At 45.3% G+C, this 10,554-nt stretch overlaps 1 protein-coding gene across 3 annotated transcripts in view; it reads left to right on the plus strand.

Moving 5' to 3' along the window:
• Positions 1-190, plus strand: part of IL2RA (interleukin 2 receptor subunit alpha) — a 44,739-nt gene extending 44,549 nt beyond the window's left edge. For all 3 annotated transcript variants that reach the window (XM_032881646.1, XM_032881649.1, XM_032881647.1), the window contains exon 8: positions 96-190. In XM_032881646.1, coding sequence (XP_032737537.1) covers positions 96-120 — 25 coding nt within the window. In that variant the 3' untranslated portion in view covers positions 121-190. The remainder of the gene's footprint in view (positions 1-95) is intronic.
• The last annotated feature ends 10,364 nt before the right edge of the window (positions 191-10,554 follow it).

A 10,554-nucleotide genomic window follows, 5' to 3' on the forward strand; every position in this document is an offset into this window, starting at 1 on the left:
GTTGAAGGCTCTCCCCACAGCGGGGTAGGGTAGGGATCACATTTTTTCCTCCGTGCGGTATTACACCCACGACTGACTTAGCTATATCCCTGCAGGAGGAAGAGGAGAAGAACAATCTAGAAAACTGGGAGTGGTAAGAAGCCAAGGACAGCTTACAGAAGTCGTGGAGCCCAAGCAAATTCAAACAAGTTAAACGTTCGGCCAAGAGGCATTTCCTGGGACCTCTTGGGTTTTGGAAAACTCTGCCGTCGCATGCTGACCCACCGGACCACTGCAAACTCAGGACACAGCCAGCTCCGTAGTACCAACGAGTGGACCCGACCGGCTTCTGGGCAGCAGATCCAGGGTCACTGGAGGGACAGGAAGCAACAGCCGGAACTGTGGGTCTTATTTTTGCGTCGTTGTGGTCATTCAAGCTTGAACAGCATGGGACTCTCCACACCACACACGGTACAGAGAAAAGTAGCTTCGTGTTAATTTCACCCTAACTTCCCAGTTTAGGAAAACCCTAGCACGAATGTAAATAGACACACACACACAGTCCCCTCCCTATGGAACTGGGGGATGGACACAGATCCTTCCCCTGCCGCTGGTTGATTAGCCCATTCTCCGGGCCACGTCCTGTAATGAACTCGGAATCTTTTTGTCCTTGGCTCAGTCCTCTAAACTAGCCCCCTTCCACAGACCCTTCGATCTGAATTTCTAAACAGAAGCCACAGCAGCACTCTTTGGGTAACACCGACAGAGGGCAACCCTCTGGGGATCCCAGAGCTTCGGCATTTAGGATTATTTACTGGAAGTACATTGGGAAAAGACGGGAAAACTAAGTCCAAGGTCACGAACTGTGCCTAATAAAAAGCTCTATGTGTACCTTACTAACACGCCCCCTCCCAAGTTAGTTTCTGTGGGATTGCGTTAAGTGATGATCTGAATTGGGTCTGTACCAATGTGATGTTCACAGACACATCACATGCAAATGCCTACATTTCCCAATCAGCGTCATAAAAGCACTGATAAAGGACAGAAAAGCACTGATAAAGGATCACTGCATTTGATGTTTAGGGATGGAAGGAAGAAGGAAGTGTGGTGCAGGGAGGGTGATCCCATGGACAGAAGGTAACCTGGAAAAGTTCACTCCTTAGTAGCCGTCAAACTGTTAGCAACGCACTTAGCAAATCAGATTTACCTGGAGGCCAGGTTGAGGGTGGGCAGGGGGGGTGCATCGCGGGTCTCTGAGTCAGCAGGTGCTGGCCGAGGACTTACACTGGTAAAAAGTTCCAGGTGATGCCACTGAGGCTGGTCTTGAGACCACACTTTGAGAACCTCTGGGTTCTAGGCCTCCATGCCCATCCACTCGCAAAAACCAGGTGATTAAGGAAACTAATGAAAGTTTAAAACCAGCCCGTTTGCATTTCTGAATTCAGGCCAGAAAAGTGTTATTTTAAAAATGGACAGGTATCAGCAGGTCCATATCCAGATGAAAGAACCATTTTCTGCCTTGTCTGTGACTAACCAGGTACAATGCCCATTCCAGTGTCCACTTCCCCATGCCCCCAAGTACATGTTTTCTGGGTTGAGAAGAATCTCAGACCAGAAAAAAAAAATTTTTTTTAGTGTTACTTCTCTTGAGTAAAATTGAACTGAATTATCATGACTCACTGTGGGGGGTGGGGTGCATGAGAACAAATGTCTTAAATAATAATTAAGATGTTATTTACCTTCTTCATGCTCATTCTAAGTGTATGGTGGAGTTTCCAAAAACTACATGTTATGTGATGATGTCATCTCTCTGATGTTAACACGTAATGAGTTTATTACTGTTGTTTATGAGAGAACTAATAAATAATATTAATAAATAATATTTTTAAACTTTCTTGGTTTTAATATCTAAATGTGGTAAGTATCCCTGATAGTACCTACACAGATGAAAGCAGATAAAAGCTCTTTAGGATTCTCAATAGTCTTCTTTTTCTTTCTTTCTTAGGGAGATAGAGCCCAGGAAGGGGCAGAGGGAGAGGGAGAGAGAGAATCCTAAGCAGGCTCCATGCTGGGCATAGAGCTCGATGCCATGACCAGAGCTCCATCCCATGACCCTGAGATCATAACCCGAGTGAAAATCGAGAGCTGGGCGTTCACCCAACTGGGCCACCCAGGCGCCCCGCCTCGATACTTTTTAATAATGTACAGAGGTCCTGACAAATGGGTAACAAACACATCGTCATTGGTCATTCCAGAAATCCAAATCAAAACCACAATGTGATACCCCTCCATAGCCATTAAGATGACTCTCGGCCAAAAGGAGAATAACAAATGTGGGCAAGGATGTAAAGAAACAGGAATTCTCGTACATTCCTGGTGGAAATGTAATAGGTGCGGACACTGTGGAGAACAGTCTGGGGATTCCTCAAAACATTAAACATACAATTACCACGACCTGTCAATTCCAAGGGATACCCAAGAGAGATGAAAACGTACGTCCACACAGAAACTTGTAAGTGACTATTTCTAAAAGCACGATTGCCAGACAGCCAAGAGGTGACAACAGCCCAGGTGCCCATCAATGAAGAAATGGGCTGGTAATTTGTGGTCTCTCCACACACTGCAATGTTATTCAGCCATGAAAAGGAATACAATACTGATACAGTATGGATACGTGGTGCAATGTGGATGAGTTTCAGAAACATCATGCTAAGGGAAAGAAGCCAGGCACAAAGGGTCCCATGTTATAGGATTCCTTTTATATGATACACCCAGAGTAGGCAGATCCATCGAGGCAGAAAGTAAATGAGAGGTTGGACACCTGGGTGGCTCAGTGGGTTAAAGCCTCTGCCTTCGGTTCAGGTCGTGATCCCAGGGTCCTGGGATTGAGCCCCGCATCGGGCTCTCTGCTCAGCAGGGAGCCTGCTTCCACCTCTCACTCTGCCTGCCTCTCTGCCTACTTGTGATCTCTGTCTGTCAAATAAATAAATAAAATCTTAAAAAAAAAACAACACAGAATAAAAAACAAACCGAGAGTTGATGGAGGGAGGTGGGTAGAAGATGGGCATTAAGGAGGGCATTTATGATGAGCACTGGGTGTTGTATGTAAGTGATGAAGCACTGTATTCTACTGAAACCATTATATGTTAACTAACCAGAATTTAAATAAAAATTCAATAGAAAAAATATATTTCTATAATAACATTAAAAAAATAAAGTAACGTAAGACCTGGGTGGCTCAGTGGGTTAAGCCTCTGCCTTCGGTTCAGGTCGTGATCCCAGGGTCCTGGGATCGAGCCCCGCATCGGGCTCTCTGCTCAACGGGGAGCCTGCTTCTTCCTCTCTCTCTCTGCCTGCCTCTCTGCCTACTTGTGATCTCTGTCTGTCAAATAAGTAAATAAAATCTTTGGTTTAAAAAAAAATGAGAGGTTAACTGGGGCAGCAGAGTGATTATTTCACATTTTACACAACACCCTTGTGAATGCACCAAATGCCACTGAAGTCCACACTTTTTATGGTTATGTGAATTTCACTTCAATTAAAAGAAATAAACAACAAAAAAAAGAGATCCTGAAACCCAACTATTTGAGCATAGCGGGTCCCAACCATGGCTCTCAAAGAATGGTCCTCAGTTCACAATAGAGGACCCCCCAGGGGTGCAGGCAAAGGAGCACCCCCCAAGATTTCTTCAGTCTGAGGGGTTCAGATGAGGGCTCCTGTCTGCACTGTGGCCGGAGGCTGGAAGGCCTGAGCCTTGACCCCACCTCTGGACCCAAGAGTAGAACCAACCTCCCTCATTGGTTGCTTGAGGTGGACAGAAGAGTGAGCCGCGAGAGAAAAGGAGGTCATTGCCGAGAGAAGGGAGCACAGACGAAGGGGAAGCAGCCACACCTTTCTCTGTGCCTTTGCTTCTAGGCAGTATTATTCTATTATGGGAGAGCCTCGATTTTCACATCAGTCATACCCTTAGAAAGCTTAGGAGGATCTAGGTCAAAGCTCTGTCATGGGAGCAGGAGAGAAAAAATGTGGACAAGTAGATTTGTAGCGCCAGCATCTGGGAGTTTTTAAGGATGTCGAAAGGCCTTCTGAGGTTCTTCTGACCATGTGCTGGGCTGTCCAGGCGGAACGGGGACGCACACTTGGAGTGGAAGGGAATTGGAGCAGGAGTGTTGAGCGGGGGTTGGGCCAAGGCATCAAGATGTGATGGTCAGTTGACTTGTGAGCCAGACCCAAGGGACTGGAGGCTCCTCCCCGCTCCTCTGTCCTTGGAATGTGAGTTCTGCATGGCTCTCCTCTGAGAGGCTGCTCCAAGGACACAGCCTCAGATAGGGATGTGGTGTGGAGGACATCTGCTCAGTATCTGGGACTGACCCAGTTAAGGCTTCTCTCTGAACTTCCAAGATGCAGTGGGTGGGTGGGCGTGGCATCCACCAGGCTTGCTGTCCCCACCCCCAGCCACGTCTTGTGTGTAAATTCCCTTGTTTATTAAAACTGCCACCTACCAGCCTGGGGCCACCTGCCTTCTTCTTCAGTCCCTCCCTGCCCTCCTCCAACAGACAGACGCTGGTTTCAGATTTCCTTGGAGAAGCTCCAGAAGAGGTTGCAAACTAGCAAAGGGTGAGCCAGCCAGGGAACTGGAGAAATGAGCCCTGGGAATGAGACATCGCAGGGAAATCCTGGGTCAGCCAGGGACCTCTGTGTGGGGAGGGGTGGCCCACACGTCAGATGCTTGTTTGTAGGACTACAGGACCCCCCCGCTTCCCCTTCCGAACATACCAGCTGTTCTCAGGGGCTTGTTTGAGGAAGTGCACGCAGTTCTCTGCAGCAGAGAAGGGAAGCAAGGCGGCAACGGGCTGGCCTCTGGCACAGGCCTTTCTGTGGCCGGCGAAGCCCAGCTCGAGGCTGAAGCTGGAGTCAGGAAGCTAGAGCTATCAGGGGAGGATGCGCTGGTGCCCACCACTCTGCTGGCTTCGGGGCCGGCAGATGAGGCGGGAGGGCAGGGTGAGCATAGAGGTCTTAGGCAGCCCTGGGAGGTGAGCCAGTAAGTGTCTGGCTCTTGATCTCATCTCAGGTTTTGATCTTAGGGTTATGTGTTCAAGCCCTGCCTTGGGCTCCATGCTGGGTGTGGAGCCTACTTAAAAAAAAAAAAAAAAAAAAAAAAAAAAAAAAGGTCTTATACCCTTTGTAAAAAGCTTGGAGGGTTCCAGATGCTTCGGATTAGGATCTGGGCACCTGTGACAAAGCCTGAGTAGGAGTTAAGAGATGTAATCCCTGAGAATATGATAAGAATGAGGACAAGGATATTGTGGTAACTGAGGAGAAAATAGATAACATATGCCTTGCCTTCTGACCAGTAATATGGAAACATTTTAAATTTCAATGATTGGAGCGCCTGGGTGACTCGGTAGGTTAAGCCCCTGCCTTCAGCTCAAGTCCTGGTCTCAGGGTCCTGGTCTCAGGGTCCTGGGATCCAGCCCCGCATCTGGCTCTCTGCTCAGCAGGGAGCCTGCTTCCATTTCTCTCTCTACCTGCCTCTCTGCCTTCTTGTGATTTCTCTCTCTCTCTCTCTGTCAAATGAATAAATAAAATCTTTAAAAAATAATTTTTAAAAATTTTAAATAAAATGTTAAAAAAAAAAAAAAACAATGATCCCAATGAAATGACCCCAAAACTCCTGGTGGGAAACTTGCATTCTTTCTCTTTCCCTTGGTGTTGTAAATCTTATCATGTCTTTGAAATGTAAACAGCCAAGAGATAAACAAATCACAGCTCACAAAGACTGAAGGAAAAAAGGGGGAGGGGAGGGCAGCTTTTTTAAATACACACTGCTTGCTGTAGGAGCTCCCTTCCCCAGAATCCAGTCCACAGCAGCCAAAAGATTACAACAATCAACCAGAAGCTTTAGCTGTGGGAGGGGGAACCTGATTCCCAGCTAGGGATTGGGAATGAACGCTCAATAGATACAGAAAGCTGGAGAAGGTCTGTGGAAAAGAAATATTGAGAAAGGAATTTAATGTGTAGCCGAGCAATGATTAAAGTAGACTTATGTAAGAGTTCTATCAAAAGTACACTGATATGCTATGGTGAGTGCTGTGAAGTGTGTAAACCTGGCGATTCACAGACCTGTACCCCTGGGGAAAAAAAATATATGTTTATAAAAAATAAAATTAAAAAAAAAAGTACACTGGTACAAAATTGGAATTTACTTTTCTCTGTGTGAAAGGGAGAAAGTTTTCTTAGATGATTGGTTTGCTCTTAATAAGACATTGTAGACAAAGGCTTTTCTTTGCCTTTCTGTACCTGGGAAACTAAGATTCTGTGTTTTGTCTTTATCAGGTCTTTGATTACTTAAGAAAGTCCGTCTTCTCTGTTAAAGCTAAGTTGTTCACAACTTTGCAACTTGTGTTACATGTTAAATTTCATGGGCAGCATTGTCAAATAAGAAGCAATGCTAAACTTTCTTTAGGCTATACTTGCAAGAAATTCCCCAAACTCTGGACTGTCCTAGTAAAATGGTATCAGTCATAACTTTTGAGTGTATGTCAGAGAAACAAGCAAGCCCCTGGTCCGTTGCATCAGATGAACTCTCATCAGATCTGTAGCCATGGCCACTTCCAAGTCTTTGGTCATTTGCAGACAGTTATTGTTTTATCTGCTCCTTGGCAAAAAGTGTTCCTGCAAAAGTGACTCATCTTCAGGGAGATGCATAGAAAAAAACTCTGACAGGTTTCTAGTAGATAAGATCATTTGCCTTCATGTGGGAGGGATAATAATAAACCTTTCCAGCACCCACCTCCCCCCCACCAAAGGCTATCTGCATAGTCCAACCATGTGTCTTAGAACAGAATGGGGGACCCGTCCCTGTTCTTTTCCCACATCAGTGAAACAGGTCCATTACATGGATGATACAATGTTAACATGTGAAGATTTGCCCCTGCAGCAGGATACCCTGCCAGCTTTGCTGGAGCATCTGTGAGAGGATGGGCAGCAGATCCACAGAAAATTCAAGACCCAGATACTACAGTAAGCTTTTGGGTGTCGGCTGGCCAGATGAGACACCTGCTGTCCCAAAAGCTGTGACTACTAAGGTGCAAGCGTATCCAGCCCCTAAGGACATGATCGTGGTATGGGGCTTTTTAGGGGTTTGGGGACTTTAGAGGACTTTGGCCCAGTGTTCCTGTCCCTTACACTGCGTGGCAGAGAGAGGGCACATGTGGGGCTCAGGGTTGGAGTAGTAGCCACCTTCAGGAGACAGAAGTACTAGGAAAGCAATGAAAGTTCTGGGTGTCTCTGAAGCAGGGCTGCCATTTGCGCTGGATGTGTCTAGGACTCGGGAAGGTAGGAGTCTGGCACTGGGGCCGAGACAACAGAAGGAGGGAGTGCCCCTGGCACTTGGGTCCCAGCTCTGGAAGGGGACGGAAAGCTGATCTAGCCCTACAGCGCACCAGCTCCTAGTGGTGTCCACAGCACCCCTCCGGGTGGGTTCTCTCCCACAGCAGCCAGCACAGCAACCGGGGGGCTGAGTTCAGAGTGGGCTGGCTGCTGATCACCCACGAACCCTGGCTGCCGGCCCCTTGCACAGCGGGACAGCAGGGCTGCTGGAAAGGGATGAACCCTGTGTCCTGGACAGTGGGACGCAGAGGGGTGGGTGATTGGGAATTAGTCCTTGTGGTACCAGAACATGTGTGGAAAGACCTCTGAGTCCATCTGCAAGAGCCTGAGGCATCCTGACTGCTTTTCATTCCCCAGTTCATAAAGCCCTAAGGCTGCAGGGCCCTTCCATGGTGGACTAGACCTGTGAGGACCTTGCTGGTGCCACACGCCTCACCTCCATATTTTTCAGTGGCTCCACCCTCTCTAACACGCCCTTAGAAAGAGTCCATCCAAAGTGGCACCCCAAGCCTGGCAGAGTGCAGGCATCCCTGACAGGGGCCAGCACACTCCAAAGTGATCCCTGCCCCAGGGAGAGGGGAAGACACCACACCCACCAATCCCACTGCAGCCCCAACAGTGGGCTGAGGGGAGACATCTGGTCTGACTACAAGCCCCGCGCACCAAGGAAAGCTTCTCAGGAGACAACACAGGTAGAATGCCCTGCGGCTCTGTGCCACCACAGCTCTGGCAAATGACTGGTCTGACGAAACTCAAGCCAGGGCGGTTGCCGACTGCCCCACTAACAACACAGGGACCAAATCCCACTCACAAAAAGCAAAGAAAGCCATTGTAGACAATTGGACTAAAGGCAAATGTGGCTCAGCCACGTGCACACAACACACATACGAGACGCCCCTGAAGTTCCAGGTTGTGGTGAACGAGGGACTTTGCACTACAGGACATTAAACGACCTCTTCTTCATAAGGCCACTACTTTCAAGAGCAGGAGACATAGCTGACTTTCTAGCAGAAACAGACACAAAGGGTTATGCAAAATGAGGAGACAGGAAAATACGTCCCAAATGAAAGAACAGGACAAAGTCACAGCAAAAGCTAAATGAAACACAGATAATTAATATGTTTGGTAAATGATTTAAAGTAATGGTCATAAAGATACTCATTAGACTTGAGAAAAGATTGGAGGACCTCAGTGAGACCCCTAACAGAGAAATAAAAAAGAACCAATTGGAGATGAAATTAAAAATTCACTAGAGGGAATAAACAGTAGACGAGAGGAAGCAGAAGAAAGGATCAACAACCTGAAGGAAAAAGTAATGGAAAGCCATAAAGCTGAACAGGAGAGAGAAAAAAATAACAATAATAAATGAAAAAAGATTAAGGGAACTTGGCAACACCATCAAGTGTAAAAACATTCACATTATAGCATTCCAGAAGAAGAAGAAGAGAGAAAAGGAGGCAGATAATTTATTTGAAGACATAACAGCTGAAAAATTCCTAAATCTGGAGAAGGAAACAGAAATCCAGATCCAGGGAGCACAGATAGCCCCCAACAAAGTTCGCCCAATGAAGTTCACACCAGGACACATAGTATTTAAAATGGCAAAAAGTAGTTGATAAATAGAGAATTTTAAAAAGCAGCAAGAGAAAAGAAAACAGTTACTTACAAGGAAAACCCCATAAGGCTATGAGCAGATTTCTCAGCAGAAACTTTGCAGGCCAGAAGAAAGTGGCATGGTAAATTCAAAGTGCTGAAAGAAAAAAAAAAAAAAAAAAAAACTGAAACTAAGAATACTCCATCCACTAAGTCCACCATTCAGAATAGAAGGAGAGATAAAAGAGTTTCCCAGACAAATGAAAGTTAAAGACATTCATCACCACTAAACCAGCCTCACATGAAATGTTAAAGGGGATTCTTTAAGTGGTAAGGAAAGACCATAGCAGGAGTAAGAAAAGTTGGTGGTACAAAAGCAATAAAATTAAGTGTATCTATAAAAAAATCAGTCAAAAACCATTAGAGATTCTTAATCTCACAAAACAAACTGAGGGTTGCTGGGGGTAGGGGGTTAGGGAGAGGGTGGTTGGGTTATGGACATTGGGGAGGGTATGTGCTATGGTGAGTGCTGTGAAGTGTGTAAACCTGGCAATTCACAGACCTGTACCCCTGGGGCTAATAATACATTATATGTTAATTTAAAAAATTAATAAAAATAATTAAAAAAATCAGTCAAAAGTTTCACAAAATAAAAGCATGTAAAGTATAACACCGTATATCTAAAATGGGGGGGGGGTAAAAATTTAGTGTTTTTAGAATGGGTTCAAACTTAACCAACCAACTTTAAATAGATTGCTATATGCATAAGATGTTGTATATAAACCTAATGGTAATCATGAATCAAAAACCAATAACAGATATGCAAAAATAAAGAGAAAGGAATCCAAGTGTGTCAGGAAGCCAGCAAACTATGAGCGAAGAGAGCAAGAGAAGAAAGGAACAGCAAAGAACTACAAAGACAAACTTAAAACAAGCAGAACAAAATGGCAATAAATACATATCTAACAATATAACTTTGAATGTACATGGCATATATGCTCCAATCAAAAGACATAGGGTGATGGAATGGATAAAAAAGCAAGATCCATCTATATGCCGCCTACAAGAGACTATTTTTCAGACCTAAGGACACATGCAGATTGAAAGCAAAGGGACAGAAAAGCATTTATCATGCAAACAGAAGTGAAAAGAAACCTGGGGTACCAACACTTATATAGGACAAAATGGACTTCAAAACAAAGACTACAACAAGAGACAAGAGTGACACTGTATAATTATAAAGGGAACAGTCCAACACGAAGATGTAATAATTATATTTACGTTCCCAACAGGGAACATCCAAATGCATAAAGCAGCTAATAACAAACATAAAGGAAGTAACTGATACTAGTACAGTAATAGTAGGGGACTTTAACGCTCTACTTACATCAATGGACAGATAGATCATCCAAACAGGAAATTACCAAGGAAACAGTGGCTTTGAATGACACATTGAACCAGATGGATCTAACAGGTATATTCAGAACACTCCATCCTAACAACAGCAGAAGGCACATTCTTTTCAAGCGTCCATGGACCATTCTTCAGAATAGATCATATGTTAGGCCACAAAACAAGCCTCCACAAATT

The sequence above is a fragment of the Lontra canadensis genome, unplaced genomic scaffold (genome assembly GCF_010015895.1).
Source record: "Lontra canadensis isolate GAN:19392208 unplaced genomic scaffold, GSC_riverotter_1.0 scaffold76, whole genome shotgun sequence".
Taxonomy (NCBI): domain Eukaryota; kingdom Metazoa; phylum Chordata; class Mammalia; order Carnivora; family Mustelidae; genus Lontra; species Lontra canadensis.